The following is a 20332-nucleotide window of genomic DNA, read 5'->3' as shown; positions in this document are numbered from 1 at the left end:
ACTAGCCTATAACGTATGCAAATAATGATGTCTTACAAATTGTTAAATTCAGTAGATTGAGCATCCTGTCGGGCTGTATCACCGCCTGGTACGGCAACTGCACCGCCCACAACCACAGGGCTCTCCAGAGGGTAGTGGGGTCTGCACAATGCATCACGGGGGTAAACTACCTGCCCTCCAGGACACCTACAGCACCCGATGTCACAGGAAGGCCAAAAAGATCATCAAGGACAACATCCCCCCGAGCCACTGCCTGTTAACCCCGCTACCATCCAGAAGGCGAGGTCAGTACAGGTGCATCAAAGCTGGGACAGCTTCTATCTCAAGGCCATCAGACTGTTAAACAGCCATCATTAACACAGAGAGGCTGCTGCCTACATACAGACTTGAAATCATTGGCCACTTTAATAAATGGAACACTAGTCACTTTAATAATTTTTACAAGCATTTCGCTACACTGACAATAACATCTGCTAACCATGTGTATGTGACCAATAAAATGTGATTTGATAACCATGTGTATGACCAATAACATTTGATTTGATTTGAGATTGAGATAAAAAAAAAAAAGTATTCTAAGTGACATAATATTTAATAAAAAACTGTTAGTGGCAAATGGTTATGGTAACGCCATTATACCAAAGAAGAAGAAAAAGAAGAACTGGGTGGTGAGGGCAAGTTGACGGACTTCCGGGGGCAAAATAATCTTCTTTTTTCTTGCGTGCGTGGCGAGGGCGGAACATATGACGTCGTCAGCAGAGGCTTGGAAGTGTTTATTGTTCCTTCCCTTTGAAGAGAGAAAGAAGGCTAGCAAGGAAACGCAATAACGATTACCGAGACGGTTACATAGACAATTGTCATACAGTTTTAAGTAGCGAAGCCACAGTAAACGGCCGAGGCAGGTTGACACAGGACCCAGTGGCCATGGCATATGCGTACCTCTTCAAATACATCATTATCGGAGACACGGGTAAGTATTCACTGGTAGCAAAGATTGCTAACGACAGCTAACGTTAACCGCTATCTTTTATTTCCGCAGTGGTGGAGAGTCCAGTGACGTGGTAAAAGCGGAGACGCAAGGGGTGGGATGACATATATATTTCTCGCTTGCTAACAGCGTTAATAGTATGTCATTATCTTGTCTTTAACGTGAAAAAGAAAACATTATTTTCCACCACATCGCACAGTTTGTGCTGGTGTGCTAATTTAGCAACTGTTGAAAACACCAAGCTGACGGCCTATTGTCTTTCCGCTTTGTATTGTGAGAGTGGGATGCTAAGCTAACAATGCTAACTAGCCTAGGCTAATGTCGTTGGTTAGCTAGCTGTATCTAACGTTAGCTGTTTACAGCGACATTAACAACAGTTATCTAATTTGACAGCACTTAAACGACATGGGTGCTTGCACAGACCATGTCAGCCCCTTTGGACTCATTCACATCCATGTTTTGGGCTTTCTGTTTTTTTTGCGAGCTTGTAACGTATATCTCTGAGCCACAAAACAAGGCCACAAGTCCCCTCTCCCTCGAAATGGCGTTTTACAGAGTTTTGGTACGGTTTCCTACGGCCTCCTCCATGGCCAGGGTTTTACAGTAGCGGTCTAGGCTTTCATGGTCTTTTAACTGACATAATGTACTCATACACGGGTACTGTGTCAATAATGTTACGCAGTTTGCTGTCATGTGTTGTTGTTAGACGAGGTCTAGAACGGTAACCGAAGAAATATCGTGGATGCTGCCAAAGCAAGCATATATCATCTTCCCGTAGGTTGACTTAGCAGGCAACGCAGGTACTTGTTTATCAATAACAGTGCAACTCACGTTAGCTATGTGCTACTTCGTTTTATTTGGTTAGATCAGTGTTATTATTAATCTGTTGCTTAACAGCTCAACACTGATCCTTGTTGAAATAGCCTAATAGCTCAGCATTTTGCCCAGGGCAAAATATATACTGAGATAGTTCAAGGTAACATGTCTCTGGCTAGAGAGAATGTCAGTCTATGATGCTGAGAAATAAACACATGCAGCTGGTCCACCTGATGTTATGTGTACCTGTAACCATTTTGGTATCTCAAGTCCACAGGGAGTGATGCTATGACTTCCATCTCTTTACTGATTGATCACTAAGGCCTGTACATTCAATGGTGTATGAGGTCTTTTAAAAGTAACAATCTACTGATTTACTCCGTTTAAAAGTATCAGGGAAGGGAAGTGTATCCTGCACCCAGGAAAGCCAATAACAGATTTACCAGCTTGAGCCCCTGCATTTCTCTAAGATGAAAGGGAAGAATTTGACTTTGAAGTATTTGCTGACAGCATATCATATGATGCTTGTTTCAAAACATGAAATGTCATTACCAACCCAAATCTCAGAGGTTAGCATTTAGGAGTAGTACAAATCTGTCAGTGCATTATTTTCCAGACTAGCCTACATCCAGGAGAGTTAGGCCTACTCCTTACATTTATTAGTGTAATTACTCATTACTAGAGTTTCCTGACCAGAAACTAGGGCCATGAGTTTTTAGTTAACAGAAAAAAAACTCAAAGCCCTACTTCTAAATACTATTGCTGTCATGGACTAAGAATTCACATACTCCATTTGTCTAATGATGAATTTGACCAGAATCAGTAATGCCTGTCATGTAACGTGAGATTAGTTGGGTGGTATAGTTATAATTTAGGCACGTGTGTTACTATTGGGGAAGACTATTTAAGAATGTTCTGTAAGAGCTGGGCGATATGGACAAAAATCTATATTGCGATACACTATATATACAAACGAATGTGGACACGCCTTCAAATTCGGCTGATGGGTGTATAAAATTTAGCACGCAGCCATGCAATCTCCGTAGACAAACATTGGCAGTAGAATGGCCTTACTGAAGAGCTCAGTGACTTTCAACGTGGCAACGTCATAGGATGCCACCTTTCCAACAAGTCGCTTTGTCAAATGTCTACCCTGCTAGAGCTGCCCGGTCAACTGTAAGTGTTATTATTGTGAAGTGGAAATATATAGGAGCAACAACACTTCAGCCGCAAGGTGGTAGGCCTCACAAGCTCACAGAATGGGCCCGCCAAGTGCTGAAGCCCGTAGCATGTAAAAATCGTATGTCCTCAGTTGCAACACTCACTACAGGATTACAAACTGCCTCTGGAAGCAACGTCAGGACAAGAACTGTTCGTCGGGAGCTTCGTGAAATGGGTTTCCATGGCTGAGCAGTCGCACACAAGCTTAAGATTGCCATGCGCAATGCCATCAGCTGGAGTGGTGTAAAGCTCAGCACCATTGCTCTCTGGAGCAGTGGTAACGTGTTCTCTGGAGTGATGAATCATGCTTCACCATCTGGCAGTACAACGGCTGAATCTGGGTTTGGTGGATGCCAGGAGAACGCTACCTACCCGACTGCATAGTGCAGCTGTAAAGTTTGGTGGAGGAGGAATAATGGTCTGAGGCTGTTTTTCATGGTTTGGGCTAGGCCGCTTAGTTCCAGTAAAGGGAAATCTTAACGCCGCAGCCTACAATGACATTCTAGACGATTCTGTGCTTCCAACAATGCCCTTGTGAAGAAAGTGAGGTCTGTACAGAAAGGGCTTGTAGAGATCGGTGTAGAAGAACTTGCCTGCACAGTGCCCTGACCATAAACACCTTTGAGATGAATTGGAACATCGACTGCAAGCCAGGCCTAATCGCCCAACATCAGTGCCCGACCTCACTAATGCTCTTGTGGTTGAATGGAAGCAAGTCGCGCACAGCAATGTTCCAACATCTAGTGGAAAGCCTTCCCAGAAGAGTGGAGGCTGTTATACCAGCAAAGGGGGGACCAACTCCATATTAATGCCCATGATTTTGGAATGAGATGTTTGATGAGCAGGTGTCCACATACTTTTGGTCATGTTGTGTAAATTGCCTGGATTAATACGATAACGATAAATAGAACGATACGTTTATAACAATGTGCACCACATCCTTTAAACTATTACTATTGGTTTGATGGTTGTAGCCGTCAATTGTCCCATTAACAATCACCCATATTAGCAAACTTCACATTTCTCTAGTATAGGGTAATTATCGTCATAAACGATAGCAGCAAAATGTCTGCGATAAGTGATGGGTATGGTTGGTGCCAATCATTTTAGGTTTATCGTCCCAGCTCTATATTCTGTCCACTTTTTAAGTAGCCTAGGCCCATGTCACTTTCTGTGCAAAAATAATTTAACGGCTAGACCTCAGCATCTGGGAAATATTTCTTTCCCAGTCAGAAACTCCAAATTACACTGCTCAATCATTAAACATCTATAAATAGGAGTTTTCCCCTCTCTGAAAGACAGAGCATGCTGGGAGCAGATATCGCTCCTGCTGTCCTCTCTGCCTCTGATACTAGGCCTAGCAGTAAACAGTCCAGTTGCAACACCACAGACCTGTCATCCCCTAGCTTCACTGTGGGCCATCATGTGAGCACCTGCAACCCAAGCTATCATATTGCTCATTCCCATTCTACATGGCTGCAGTTTAGGTATGGCTGTCCTAGCTGTTGGAGCTGTTAGATATATCCTGTTGTTGTTTACTAGGCTAGATAAGGTGATGGTGGAGAATTCCCTTCTGTCCAAAAATATGATTGTTTTTCTCAGCCTGCATAACCTAGTATTTTCACCTGGATGAAAAGGAAACGGTTTATTTTCACATCAGTGCCAAATCAAATGCAGTATTTCAATGAGTGACATTTTATTTGTCATATGCACATAATACACATAGTACAATTAAATGCTTCCTAGCATATAGGGGGTTCCCAAGTGGCGCAGCGGTATAAGGCACTGCATCTCAGTGCTAGAGGTGTCACTACACACCCTGGTTCGATTCCAGGCTGTATCACCACCAGCCGTGATTGGGAGCCCCATAGGGCGGTGCACAATTGGCCCAGCCTCGTCCGGTTTAGGGTTTGGCCGCCGTAGGCTGTCTTTGTAAATAATAATTAGCTTACAATGACTAGTTGAAGGTTAAATAAAATATAGGCCTATCATGAAAAAGCAACAGCTGTTTTGAAAGAACCATATGCACCACAGAACCCTAGATAGAATCACACCTCAAAGTATGATGTGCTCATCTCATTATTTCCAACATAGCAATTAGCCTAAAGCTTGCTTAGGCTAATCTTTGATTTGGCAGGCCGGTCTAATTGAATGAGCAGTACCACTGTTTGTTTTTAACGATAATGACCTGACCCCTAAAGAACCACATGCACACGTCTATTCAGAGCTAGAGGCTGATTGGCTAGCAGGTGCATGGTAACGTTGTGTAATGGTGACTTTGCTTTGTTGTTTCTGTACATCCTTCTCATGGTGTCTTCCATCACCCTGGCTCCCCTGCTTAGCAACGGCAGTGGTAACCCATAGAAACACTAATGAAAGCCTTCTCTGGTGTCCTGAAGGTTTCACCTGTTTGAAGGGCTTTGACGATACCAGTATCGTCGCAATATGTTTTCCATTGCAAAAAATGAAAATACGAAGCAGACCAAACTCTTTGGTCTCAAAAACCTGCTGTATGTAAAATATTGTGTTCTATATCTTGGAAAATAAATTAATGTGACTCTGGATGACAACATAATGACGTTTGTTTCCAACATTAGGTCTGTTTTCCTAAAGAAGTTAAATCCACAATACTAACGAGTATTGCTATACTGGTATCGTCCCGGCCCTACCTGTTTGCGTTGTAACCATGCGGTGCAGCACACAGGTTTTCACAGGTCCCCCCCCTCCACTGTTTGGCGGTGTGTTTCACGGTCACGTTTTATTATTTTCTCTCACAGGAGCACGTCACACATTATATTTAGGCCTTGAGTCTACTTTGTGAGAAGTTGATTTAGCCACATTTTTGCATTCATTATGGTCAGTGCTACCTATGAGTATCTTGATTTCATCACACCAAACAACCTCATGAGTTGTGGCATTTGACATTTTGTGGGTTGACATTAGGGCCGGCCATTTTATCCATATCAGGAGCGTCCTCATCATGTTGACATGGCCTCTGATATAGATCCTTCTGAAGAAATAATCTTGGAATAGATCGTTCTTCTTAATCCCAGATCTAAGATCAGATAACACTATCCCACTCCCAAACTGAACCATTGAGGGCATGAAATAATATCTGACCCTGAATCAGTGGTTTTAAGCATCCTCTGTCATGCGTTACTGGCGTTGATAATCAGAATTCTACCTGTTTGACCAGCCATGTGCCAGAAGCCTCTTGATATGCTAACTAGAGCGAGGCTCCAGCCGGACTGACTGAGCTTCTCTACCATTGTGGGGGTGTAGTCAGAGGGCTGTAGGGCCCGATACAGTCTGACATTTTAATCTCTTTCTATTACTCTGTCTAACGTCAAATTAAAGAGATTCAGGGACTTCACAATACGATATTATCACGATACTTAGGTGCCGATACGATATGTATTGTGATTGATTGGAAAGCGGCCGCGGTCATCCCCCCTCTTCAAAGGTGGAGACACTCTAGACCCAAACTGTTAGACCTATATCCATCCTACCCTGACTTTCTCAGCCACGATCAAGGTACTAAACGATATCGTAACCGCCATCGATAAAAGACAGTACTGTGCAGCCGTCTTCATCGACCTGGCCAAGGCTTTCGACTCTGTCAATCACCGTATCCTTATCGGCAGACTCAACAGCCTTGGTTTCTCTAATGACTGCCTTGCCTGGTTCACTAACTACTTCTCTGATAGAGTTCAGTGTGTCAAATCGGAGGGCCTGTTGTCCGGACCTCTGGCAGTCTCCATGGGGGTGCCACAGGATTCAATTCTTGGGCTGACTCTTTTCTCTGTATATATCAATGATGTCGCTCTTGCTGCAGGTGATTCTTTGATCCACCTCTACGTAGACGACACCATCCTGTATACATCTGGCCCTTCTTTGGATACTGTGCTAACAAACCTCCAAACGAGCTTCAATGCCATACAACACTCCTTCTGTGGCCTCCAACTGCTCTTAAATACTAGTAAAACTAAATGCATGCTCTTCAACCGATCCCTGCTCGCACCCGCCCGCCCGTCCAGCATCACTACTCTGGACGGTTCTGACTTAGAATACGTGGACAACTACAAATACCTGGGTGTCTGGTTAGACTGTAAACTCTCCTTCCAGACTCACATCAAACATCTCCAATCCAAAGTTAAATCTAGAATTGGCTTCCTATTTCGCAACAAAGCATTCTTCACTCATACTGCCAAACATACCCTCGTAAAATTGACTATCCTACCGATCCTTGACTTCGGCGATGTCATTTACAAATTAGCCTTCAACACTGTACTCAGTAAATTGGATGCAGTCTATCACAGTGCCATCCGTTTTGTCACCAAAGCCCCATATACTACCCACCACTGCGACCTGTATGCTCTCGTTGGCTGGTCCTCGCTACATATTTGTCACCAAACCCACTGGCTCCAGGTCATCTATAAGTCTTTGCTAGGTAAAGCTCCGCCTTATCTCAGTTCACTGGTCGCCATAGCAACACCCACCAGTAGCATGTGCTCCAGCAGGTGTATTTCACTGGTCATCCCCAAAGCCAACACCTCTTTCACTGGCCTACCTGGATAAATAAAGGTGAAATAAAACAATTCTCACAATGCTATATGTTTTGCGATTTGATCTTCCAAAAATATTGCTCACTATGTCTGAGTTTTGATCAGTCGTGGAAATAAAAGCGCTGAAAACCTGTTGGTTCACTATTTATAAAGGACACGCTTTTTTGGCACAGGTACAGCTGACTAGTGGTTGGTTTTACAGAGAGTGTGTGTATGTGACTAGGTAATGTTAGTCGTGGGCAATTCCACAGTAAAGGAATTACCCTGAGACTCAGATTTTTCACTTTAAAATGTCTGCCAAACAGTGCAGACACTGGCCAAACCGGTACACATTAAGTTTGGTGATAGAATAAACTCATTTTGTTACCAAACTTTGCATCTTCACTGTTCTTACACTGAATGTGTTTTTGTCTAATGTTCTGTCAGAATTGTTAAAAGTAGTCCTTGTGCAGCCTCCCGAGTGGTGCAGCGGTCTAAGGCACTGCATCACTACAGACCCAGGTTCGATCCCGGGCTGTTGCAGCCGGCCGCAATCGGGAGACCCATAAGGCACAATTGGCTAAGCGTCGCCCGGGTTAGGGGGGTTTGGCCGGCCAGGATGTCCTTGTCCCATTGCGCTCTAGCGACTCCTTGTGGCGGGCCGGGAGCCTGCACGCTAATTCCGGTCTCCAGTTGTACGGCGTTTCCTCCAACACATTGGTGCGGCTGGCTTCCGGATTGAGCAAGCAGTGTGTCAGGAAGCAGTGGGGCTTGGCTGGGTCGTGTTTCTGAGGACGCAAGGCTCTCGACCTTCGCCTCTCCTGAGTCGGTAGGGGATTTGCAGCGATGGGACTAGACTGTAACTGCTAGTTGGATATTAAGGAGAAAAAGGGGTGAAGTACAAAAACAAAAAATTGTGCATAGTTGTATGGTTTGTTAAACTTTGACATTTTAAAGTGAAAAATGTGAGTCTGTGTAATTTCCTTACTGTAGAATGTTACCTATTTGTTCGTGTGTGTGCCTCTGTTTAACCGTGCATGTTGTTTGTTTTGCAGGTGTTGGGAAATCATGCCTATTATTACAGTTCACAGACAAGCGGTTTCAGCCGGTGCATGACCTCACTATCGGTAAGACTCCTTTATATCACACATGTCATTATTCATTATAACGTTTAATGACCGACTGGGATTTAAAATGTATCCTGCCTAGATGCACTGCCTAGATGCACTGGAGGGACCTCAATTAAATCATCTCAGCATTCCGCTCAGATCCCATCACCGTATTAATTCATTTCTTAAGGATTTTCATCCCTCGCCTCTGGTCTAACCTGTGAAGATGAGGGAGATGTGTTGGCATTAGGAGAGAGCTAGATGTATTAGCATTTTAATATGATTTAATGTCTACCGGTTTGGCCAGTGTCTGATCTACTACACTATCTCTGGTGTAACCGTGATGCACCATAGGCTTTTAGCCAGGGCGTATTTGTGGTGGAAGCTGGTATCTAGCTTATGGTTAAGACCAGGACTTTTTCCTGACCATGAAATACTAGCCTAGAACTAGGGCCCATTTATAAAAAAAAATCTGCTCAGATCACGTGGTCATGGAAAAACTCCTGGACCAACTCCGTGTTTTCATGTAGAGTTGTAGACTGATTGTGTAACCTGGTGGTGGTGGGTGTCTTTCCCAGGTGTGGAGTTTGGGGCGCGGATGATCACTATAGACGGCAAACAGATCAAGCTGCAGATATGGGACACGGTAAGATACTTTCCCCGTACCACATTAACAGATGAGATTTTACCTGAATACAGTCGACTCCTTTGTGGTATTCATTAGGGCACCGTGTAGCACTCTATTTCAAAACGTTGTGCAACTGAAATTGGCGTTATGCAACGCCTTGGGACTGTTTGTGATAGCGTCCAGTTGTCAGGAACGATTAAGAAAAATGTGTTAATGTCCACCCACTCTGCCCAGAGTGGCTCAACAAACGCTTTGGTCATTTCACTTATGTTATAAACACATTTACCAAGACAAATATGATTCATTAACGTTATATCCAAAAAGTCGGATTTTGTAACCTAATAAGTCCGATAATAAGTACAAGTTCTATTGGCAGAGCGGTGCCGCGTTCTCGCAGCAACTTTTGAGGATTTTTACATGTAGCGGTCGTCTGCGAAGTTGTTTCTGCGGGTCGCAACAATAACATGACGTGAGTGGAATTAATAGTAAAAGGCTTTGAAAATAGAAAACTTGCGGTACGCTCAGTGTTCCATTGACATTTCAGACATACACTTGTTTTTGTGAGACGTTATCGAAAATGAACAGGAATTTCACATTAATGAAAAGCGTATAGTAAAATATGTAATGTCTCAATCGATATCAGTCTTACCTCCTATTGTTTTACGTCCTCCGTGTTCGAGAAGAACGATGACGAGTTCAACGGGGAGCCTGTCAATTGGCCTTAATTCTCGCACAGCGTCCAGCCTAGACGACGCAATGCTATTTTCCTGTTTTTACCACTTAAAAAAAAATTGTCACCCTGATCTTGGTCATCCTACAAGGATAAAAATGTTGAAAGGATTATTATTATTTTACAAATTGGTCAGTGTTTTTTTATTATTAATTTATTTATTGGACACCCTAAATGTAGCTAGTATTATACTGTCCAGATACAGTTAAATGGAATTGTAACTTATCTGAATTGCACTTATGAGGAGTAAACTGTAATCATTAGTACAAAAACAGTACTCGTACATTAATGTATCTTATCATCAAAGTGATAAAGGTTTTCCACGTAGTGACGATCACATCCATGTCGTATGAGTGGCACCCACTCAGTGTGTAATTCACCCAATATAACCCACCAAGTCTAACAAGACAAGTCTATTATGTTTTTTTTTCTTCTCTGAACTCTTCAACACATACAGCATTAAAATAGTCTTACATATTAGATCCAATATGGGGTATCTCCCTAATGGACTCTTGCACAGCAGGACTAGCTCTCTCTCCCCCCCCCCTGACATGCATGTGTCAGCATGGACATGTTGCAAAGGAAAGGATGACTGCGACTACACAACAGCATTATGTCAGTTGGCTGTTGACACGTTTCACCCTCTTTTCAAATAGTCTCTCAGCTATGTCCTTGTGACGTTTTCTATTTTGAGTTTTTGAATGGTGTTTTACACGTGAAGGTTGAGGTGTGAAGTGATAATTAAGGTTTCTCATTGTGCCCTGTTGGTGATTATTCCCTGTGCAGTGCTGAGAAAATATGAACGCTGCAGGAGATGACCTGGTGTAGTATGTATGTTGGCCTGTAGGGGGGAGACACAGCCCTACTAATAAGAATAGAATCCCACAGCAATAATGCTGATGGATGGTGGGGGTGGTGGTAGTAGAGTCCTAGGCCCTAGAGAGGCCTTCTGGGCCACAGATGTAGTGCCTGCTGCTGCTGTGTACTTTCTAGGCCACGTGGTAACTTGGGTGCATTTTTGTTGATGAAAAGGGTAAGGCTGTAATTCAGCAGAAGTTAATGCTGAGAGAGAAGGTAGCCTAGTGGTTTAAAGAGCGTTGGACCGGTCACTAACCAAAAGGCCGCTGGTTCGAATCCCCGAGCCGACCAGGTGAAAAATCTGCCGATGTGCCCTTGAGCAGGGCACATAACCCTAATTGCTCCTGTAAGTCACACTGGAGAAGAGTGTCTGCTAAATGACGTAAATGTAATATCTGGAGACCCGGGTTCGAACTTTGGTTATCAACCTAACAAAATCTTATAGGTATTTTCAACACACCATTATGAATATCCCTTCCGTTAGAATTCGCTGTGGTTTAGCCTACATCCCAGACCACCACATGTCCACCCTACCAAGACAGAGTCACAATCAAACACAGGGTGTGTGTACTGGCCGTGTAGCCTTATCAGTGTGTGGGTGTCTCTGTGTGTGTGCACAGGAGGAGGAGCCGGGAGGCACTGCCTGCCCTGGGGGTGATGTAATAGACAAAATCTGCATTTCTGGCCTTCCTGTAACCTTTGAGCTCTGGCAGATGGCAGGCATAAAAGTGTCATTCATCATTTATTCACAATGGCCTCCATTAGCTCCAATGTTAGCAGCTGCCTCGGGGGACTGTTGCCACGGACTAACGGAGGGACTGACTGGGCCTTATTGAATTCAAATGTGTTGGAGCATTGGCTGCCTGGCTCGCACTCACCTGCTGCCAGGCCAGAAGAGAACAGAACAGATGAGGTAGAGAAAATCCAGGCTCAATAGTCCTCAGCAGCCATCCAGGGAAGAGGGAAGCCATCTTATCAAACACTGACAATGGTGTCTATAGACAGGTCTTGTCTGCCTGCCTGCTGTACAAACCAACCACTGACTGGCGAGCGAGAGAACGGGGAGTTGTGATAGGCCAAAGTGGTAGCATGTTATATTATGGGCTGTGTGGAACATAGTGGGCCCCTTGTTTGTGAGGAGTCAGTCAGTCAGGGATGGGACGTAGAGAAAGACAGGAGCCTTTTGTACTCTGTGACAGGGGCTTGCCTGTGCTCTGCCTAGCTGCAGAGGGAAAACCAGGAAGCTTGGTTTTGGAATAATGGCGCTCTAGTTGAGAATTTCTATTGTGTTAGGAATGTGTATGGATTAGGGAAAGGCACTGGGAAGCCTGGACCGGAGGAGTGGGGTAGGGGCTAGGAAGCCTGGTCTGGAGGAGTGGGGTAGGGGCTAGGAAGCCTGGTCTGGAGGAGTGGGGTAGGGGCTAGGAAGCCTGGTCTGGAGGAGTGGGGTAGGGGCTAGGAAGTCCTGGACCGGAGGAGTGGGGTAGGGGCTGGGAGGTCCTGGACCGGAGGAGTGGGGTAGGGGCTGGGAGGTCCTGGACCGGAGGAGTGGGGTAGGGACTGGGAGGTCCTGGACCGGAGGAGTGGGGTAGGGGCTGGGAGGTCCTGGACCGGAGGAGTGGGGTAGGGGCTGGGAGGTCCTGGACCGGAGGAGTGGGGTAGGGGCTGGGAGGTCCTGGACCGGAGGAGTGGGGTAGGGGCTGGGAGGTCCTGGACCGGAGGAGTGGGGTAGGGGCTAGGCATGTCATGAATGAGTAAAACATTGCTAGAGCCAGGAGTTTTTCAGAACCTTGGCTCAGAAGAACCCCTGACCCTAGTAATACTGTGTACCAGACACCGTAGCATTTTGTCTGTCCCAACACACCCTTGAGCACTTGGAGTAAGACTCCTTTTAAGAGTTGATACTATATTGATAGTTACTACTGCTGTTTTGCCCTGCTGTGTGTTCGCTGCGCTGTTGTGCGCTGGCGGACTCCGGAGGTGTAGTCAAATTCAAATATGCTAAACCATCGTTTGTGACATCACGATGTTGTCACCATCGACAATGGCTGTCAAACGATCGTCACTAGACGACGCAAACATAAAATAGCCTAACCCTGCTACTACTGCTTCTACTGTTTTGTGCTACTGCTGGCTCTTCTTTGTACCCTTTAACTATAAGTTACTGTGCTTCAGTGCTGAGCTCTGTCTTTACTTTAACTGAGCGTCTCTGTGTTTTTTTTTCTCTCAGGCCGGCCAAGAATCCTTCCGCTCAATCACCCGGTCCTACTACAGAGGGGCAGCCGGCGCCCTGCTAGTGTACGACATCACAAGGTCAGTCTTGCGGCCATTTTCTTCCCAGGCCTCATCATTCTATATAAACACTAGGACCCCTATGGTAACTAAGTCAACTTTCCTCACTCAAGGTCCTCCCTTAGGATTCAGGTCATGACTGTTGCTCTTGACAGATAAAAATAATAATAAGGTAGAATGATGTATTTTTAATGCATTTGTTTAGGAGGAAAGGAAAAGTAATCTCTTATCCAGCTAATTCAGTTTAACCGTAGTTAGAGCGACTGAGATTGATGTTTGTATAATACATTGGGGATTTAATTGAATGCAATGTCTCCCGCCCAATGTTCTTTATTATGCTCATGTAGATCCACTTTTGTTGTTCCAAAAGGGACCTACATTCACCTAATGAATTACGTTTGTATGCATTAGTTTACTAGGAAAGGACAATGTATTGTGTTCTTATGCTCAGTGTTGCTCCAATGTTCCTTTTATTACAGAAGGGACACCTTCAACCACTTGACAACCTGGTTAGAGGACGCTCGACAACATTCCAACTCCAACATGGTCATCATGCTCATTGGGAACAAGAGGTCAGATTCATCTCCCTGTCACTCATATTTACCGAACAACCCTGTCATGGTTGCCATGGCTAAACGGGGTGCGCCTCAAAAGTCTGAAATGGCACCCTTTCCTAATTTCCTCTTCTTAACCTACACTTTCAGATCTATTGATGATGTCAAATCAAAATGGTGGATGCTTGACTGTGTAATTTGCTTTCACCGGGTCAATTTTATGATATAATTGCTGATGAAGGAAAGGGAAAAAGTAGTCATTTTAGACAATTGAAATGCGCCCACCCAGTTTCACAGCCCCTGCTCCCTCTGTGTGCTCTTGTCTCCTCTAGTTAGATGACATATCTCCTAACTGGCAAAAGTGACAGAATGAATTAGCAGATCATTTGGTGCAAAACACAAGACCGTACTAGCGTAACGCAGGTCTATGGTACTGTATATATCAAGTGTTTTTTTTTTGTCCCCATAGTGACCTGGAGTCCAGGAGAGAGGTGAAGAAGGAGGAGGGGGAGGCCTTTGCCAGAGAGCACGGCCTCATCTTCATGGAGACCTCCGCCAAGACTGCATCCAACGTAGAAGAGGTACCTCCTGCTCACACTGTGCTATTTATTGTGTGTGTGTTGTCAACATCATTTTCTCACACTCACACGTTTGCCCATTAATATACCCCCCCCTTTCTTGCTCAGACAAATACACACACCAACGCACACATGCACGTCTGTTCTCCAGCGTGCTGGGTAGCCAGACTCTTTCTGAGGATTTAAGGCATGGAGAGACTGGTTTATAGAACCCCCCGCCTTTCCCCCTTCCCTGCTGCAGAAACCCCTGGTATGATTAATTTGTCTCATTAGTGTCCCCTGAATCCTCCCGATACCTCTCCTCCTCCATCTCCCTCTCCGCGACGTGACGTGTACATCGCCCACTTATAGCTCATCCATATTCATAACCTCCCCTCCCCCCTCTGCTCCACTGTCCGCCGCGACAGCTGAAAGCCAATCATGCCTCATCTTTTAGAAGACGTGGGTGGGTGGACATTCTTTATATTCCATTGACCCTACGGTAAGCACTATATGAAGAGAGAGATGCTCTCTGCCTGTGCTGAGGCTAATGCTGGGTCCCTGGGTTATGCCCTGTGTCTCTATGGCCAGGTGGGGGCGCTCTGCCTCAGGCGGAGGGAAACATCTGTTGCTGTTTAATATGTTAATGCATGAAGAGGCAGGGAGGGTAGAGACAGGACCAGGCCGGGCCTCCTGAGCTGAGGTGGACATTTGTTTTCAGATTCCGCAGTAGGCCTCACTCACTCCGTGCTAAAAATATGAATTTCATTCAGTATTTACTGTAGAGAGGGGCCCTGCCCTAGGCTCATTTTTGAGGTGTACATAAGGTTATGATTATACGGCCTAAACTAGGGTGTAAATTCAGGCTAAAACTCCCAATTCAATGGTCTTTGAATGTTTGTACTGTACAACCAAAAAAGAAACCGATCCTACAGGCCCAATTCATCATTACAGTTGATGATTTTTCTCTGTTTATACGTCTGCTCGCGTCGTTCTTACAGCGGAGTGCTGTAGATTGATTTTCTGTGGCAACAAGCCAGAGCCTCGTGCTAATGCCTCTCATCCTAAACTCCTGTATATCCCACTCTTTAGAGCTTATTCAGTCAACGAGACCATATATCTACATCTATATATATCTATATATATCTATATCTATCAGCAAAAAAAGAAAGGTCCTCTCACTGTCAACTGCGTTTTATATGAACATAACAAGATTCAACAACTGAGATGTAAACTGAACAAGTTCCACAGACATGTGACTAACATAAATTGAGTAATGTGTCCCTGAACAAAGGGGGGGGGGTCAAAATCAAAAGTAACAGTCAGAATCTGGTGTAGCCACCAGCTGCATTAAGTACTGCAGTGCATCTCCTCCTCATGGACTGCACCAGATTTTCCAGAGATGTTACCCTACTCTTCCACCAAGGCACTTGCAAGTTCCTGGGCAGTTCTGTGGGGAATGGCCCTAGCCCTCACCCTCCGATACAACAGGTCCCAGACGTGCTCAATGGGATTGAGATCCGGGCTCTTCGTTGGCCATGGCAGAAGACTGACATTCCTGTCTTGCAGGAAATCACGCACAGAACGAGCAGTATGGCTGGTGGCATTGTCATGCTGGAGGGTCATGTCAGGATGAGCCTACAGGAAGGGTACCACATGAGGGAGGAGGATGTCTTCCCTGTAACGCACAGCATTGCGAATGCCTGCAATGACAACAAGCTCAGTCCGATGATGCTGTGACACACCGCCCCAGACCATGACGGACCCTCCACCTCCAAATCGATCCCGCTCCAGAGTACAGGCCTCGGTGTAACGCTCATTCCTCCAACGATAAACGTGAATCCGACCATCACCCCTGGTGAGACAACCGCAACTCGTCAGGGAAGAACACTTTGCCGTTCCTATCTGGTCCAGCAACGGTGGGTTTGTGCCCGTAGGCGACGTTGTTGCCGGTGATGTCTGGTGAGGACCTGCCTTACAGCAGTCCAGCCTCTCTCAGCCTATTGCGGATAGTCTGAGCACTGATGGAGGGATTGTGCATTCCTTGTGTAATTCGGGCAGTTGTTGCCATCCTGTATCTGTCCCGCAAGGGGTGATGTTCGGATGTACCGATCCTGTGCAGGTGTTGTTACACGTGGTCTGCCACTGAGAGGACAATCTGCTGTCCGTCCTGTTGCCCTGTAGCGCTGTCTTAGGTGTCTCACACTACGGACATTGCAATTTATTGCCCTGGCCACACATGTAGTCCGCATGCCTAAGGCACGTTCACGCAGATGAGCAGGGACCCTGGGCATCTTTCTTTTGGTGTTTTTCAGAGTCAGTAGAAAGGCCTCTTTAGTGTCCTAAGTTTTCATAACTGTGACCTTAATTGCCTACCGTCTGTAAGCTGTGTCTTAACGACCGTTCCACAGGTGCATGTTCATTAATTGTTTATGGGTCATTGAATAAGCATGGGAAACAGTGTTTAAACCCTTTACAATGAAGATCTGTGAAGTCATTTGGATTTTTACTAATTATCTTTCAAAGACGGTGTCCTGAAAAAGGGATGTTTAATTTTTTGCTGAGTTTATATGGTTTGATTGGTCCGAGGCTTGGTTTCTTTAATCTAAGTGTCATGTCTAGTTTGTGTTGTATGGGTTTTATCTCTGATCCTTACTAATTTGGCTATGTCTCCTTTTCAGGCATTCATCAACACAGCGAAGGAGATATACGAGAAGATTCAGGAGGGTGTCTTCGACATCAACAATGAGGTAATTTGACATGATAGAGAAACTCTTTTGGTGTCCATTTTGTACACTGCAACTTTGACAAATACCATCTTCTTGACATAGCTTAGCTTTTTCGTTATAAGTCATCAACTGAGGTATGGGCAAGTGGTCAAACGCCCTTGCTCCTTTTGTAGTGCCCTAAGCCCACGTCATAAACCGAGTGAAGAGGCCGTAAATAAGGATAACACCTTTACAGAACAGCCGTTGGATATAGTCCCATCTAACAAAGGTCATTTTGAAGGCCAGAAAGCCATTGGGTTCGCTAGCTAAACCTATTACGTCGCCACATAGTTCTGCGAGACGATGCGTCCTCTGCGCTTCATATTTCGAGGCAGAGGCTTATTTGCAGCAGCCCACACTCCATCTTTCTCTAAAGGAGGGAGAGAAGAAGCAGAGCAGGTTCCAGTCTGCCAAGCAAAACTTCCACCGTGTGTTCTTCCGTTTCTCCTTTCTCCCCTCCCTCCCTCTCTCCCTCCTTCCCTCACTCCGCTAGCCCTGGCTACTGGCCAGCGCATAAATTCCTCACATCCCACAAGGTTACAGCCAGCCTGAAGGAGGCGAGCCCCTGAGCAGCCATTGGGTATGCTTTTTATTAGAGTAGTAGGAAAGAGTAAAAAAAAGAAAAGGGGGGAGAGAGAAAAAAACGAGGCCAGGCACACGGTCCAAACCGCATCAGCTGACTGACGAAGGGGGAAGCCCTGGCTAGAATCCCTGACGCTCACTGGCAAACGTAGTGAGAAACCCCCTCCACCACCTCCTCTTCCCTTAACACTATAAATCTGATTTAGAGCGATGCAGAGTTTCCTTAAGAGCTACTACTACTACTGCTGAAAACCACAGCAGCCCAGGCTCACAGTGGAGTGCTGCCGCTCTGCGCTCTCTTCAGCCACTGAAGGGCTGGGGAGATGAAAGCAGTGCGATGGATGAAAGTGCCGCTGGCTGCTGCTGAGTGTGTGTGTGCGCGTGTGTGTGTACACATCTCTCCCACACAAAGGACTGTGACTGTGAGCCAAAGAGAATTTGTCACCATTGATATTGCTTGTTATGATGTCCAATTCATCCACCCCATAAAAACACAAACAACACTCAAACTTGAATCATCAAATCACACCTGACCATCACGATCCATTTTCCTGACTGCCTGAATCCACTAACTGGTTGCATTGTGTTGTGGTTTTGTCTCGGCAGGCTAACGGCATTAAGATCGGGCCCCAGCACGCTACCACCAACTCCACTCTCTCCGGTAGCCAGGGGGGTCAACAGGCCGGAGGGGGATGCTGCTGAACACCCCTCGCCCCTCTGTCCCATACCACCCCACCTTGCCCCGCCCCTTGTGTTTCTACTGGACTGGTCGGGCTCACTAACATTTTCTTAACCCCTCCCCACAGCCTTGCCAATGGAGAGTCTAATCGTGTACTAGGTGTCTGTCAGTCAAAAATACCAAGCAAAACACATTAAAGTACCCTGGTCCTGGTGCAAAACATGCCCCTGTATAAGCGCATTGGAGCCTGTCTTGGTTGTAGATTGATAGGTTGTTACTGTTGTGTTAAAACGGGCAGAGTGCTTTAGGATTGGGGCTCATCATATCGATCTGTACATTTGTCAGACAGTTGTGGATCACGTCTTTTTTTTTTCACTCCCAAGTAAGGATTTCGTTTTTTTTTCTTCCCTTTTGACTTAAAAGCTTAATTGTATTTAACACTACAATGTTGGTCATCGATAGTATTTTAATCGGTTTCATGTGGGAGAAAGAAAGCTTTGGGGAAGTGGGGTGAACTCGAAGTTTGAAATAAAAGAAACAGCTGTGTCGGAAGTAGCGGCCATGTTTAAAGTGAAGTTAAAAGAAGAAAAGGAAAAAAAAAAGCAGGACTCTTTTAAATCTGTATTTATCAGTCACATTCTGTGTGTATATATAGTTACAGTTATCCTTTCTTGCTTTAGTGTGTGTTGACCAAGCAAGAATTCTTTGATGAATTTGCTGGGAACATCTATACTGTACGAATAGAGCTTGAAACTGCAACAGTATTGCTAAAAAAAAAAAAAAAAAACCTGCTTTGACACCATTTTAAGATAATATTTTACTTAATTTACTTTTTGTCCTGCCACCTGCCTTCCCCCTCCCCTCTCTATCTCTGTGCCCTAGATCTGCTATGACTGTGTATAGAAACTTTGGCTCAATATTCTGCATCTATCTATTTTAATGCCAACATTTTGTGTTTACCTGTGTTCAATAACCACAAATACCAGAATTTGATCACCTCTGCTCGGATAAGAGATCTCAGCTGTTTGCCTTAACGGAAAGATTGGGAAAGCAGAAGAAAATAGGAGAAAAACATAACCAGGTTGCGGCGGAATCATTCCAGTAACTTCATTTTGCGTATTCTTATACATGCTCATAGACACATTCTTACATTAAAAGACACATTGCATACTCTAAATGTATACATACACAGATTTAGACAGTACATGCATGCTTAAATGCATACATGTGTCCTTACACACAAACAACCTGCGTATATCTATTTATACATACAAGCCTGCATATATCTATATTTTTCTCTTCAGGAATTTGTTTTTCATGCAGTCCGCTGTGGAGCGTCGGTGCAGAGCAGCGTTTTCCTGTAGGTGTCTGTGAGTGGCTCTGTACAGCCTTGCTTTCTTTGGCTGTGCGTTCTGTTAGTAGATATTATGGTGAACATCTCGTCTGTCGTCAGAGGGGCGCGGGAAAAGCCAAACCTGGAGTATCTATGTGACCCCCTCGACATTTATTTGCTGTGTTGGTTCTTCTTAAAAATGAAAAATGCTATCACAATAAACTATAATAAAACATTCTAAACTGAAATATCATTTGATTGTCATGTGGGGGAAAAAATTGCTATGTTTAAAATGTACATTTTGTAATTTACTTTTTAGAATTGATATTTTACCTCTGGTCCCCTATAGTTATTTTCTGTGTGTCTGTGTTGGTATATGAATGAAACAATTATATATGGATCCATACTGTATTGTAGCTTTGATTTCTCAATATATAAAGTGAAACACAAAGAATGCATGTCCTCAGAGCTGTGTGGAGTTTTGGAATTTCAGGCTTCGTTCCCAAATGATCACCGCGCCCTCGCCCTAATATCAACATGAACTAAAGGGGGGCCACATGCAGCCAGTACCAATTCAACTGGTTTTACAATACACTTATCTGCTCTACATTGCATGCTTTTCAGGTATAGGCAACCAATGGGGTGCAATTCAAATATTTTCACATCAAATGTG

General features: G+C 44.8%; 1 protein-coding gene across 1 annotated transcript; it reads left to right on the top strand.

Annotated features, from left to right (window-relative positions):
• Nucleotides 1-792: 792 nt before the first annotated feature.
• Nucleotides 793-19907, top strand: rab2a (RAB2A, member RAS oncogene family). Its single transcript, NM_001140033.1, is given in 8 exon segments — nucleotides 793-970; nucleotides 8625-8696; nucleotides 9257-9324; nucleotides 13125-13207; nucleotides 13666-13758; nucleotides 14210-14321; nucleotides 16979-17047; nucleotides 18254-19907. Coding segments are annotated over 8 exon segments (639 nt in total). The 5' UTR covers nucleotides 793-924; the 3' UTR covers nucleotides 18350-19907.
• The last annotated feature ends 425 nt before the right edge of the window (nucleotides 19908-20332 follow it).

Source organism: Salmo salar, chromosome ssa14 (assembly GCF_905237065.1).
Source record: "Salmo salar chromosome ssa14, Ssal_v3.1, whole genome shotgun sequence".
In the NCBI taxonomy this organism is placed as follows: domain Eukaryota; kingdom Metazoa; phylum Chordata; class Actinopteri; order Salmoniformes; family Salmonidae; genus Salmo; species Salmo salar.
Note: the sequence above shows the minus strand (reverse complement) of the source record. Positions and strands in the feature narration are given on the sequence as shown.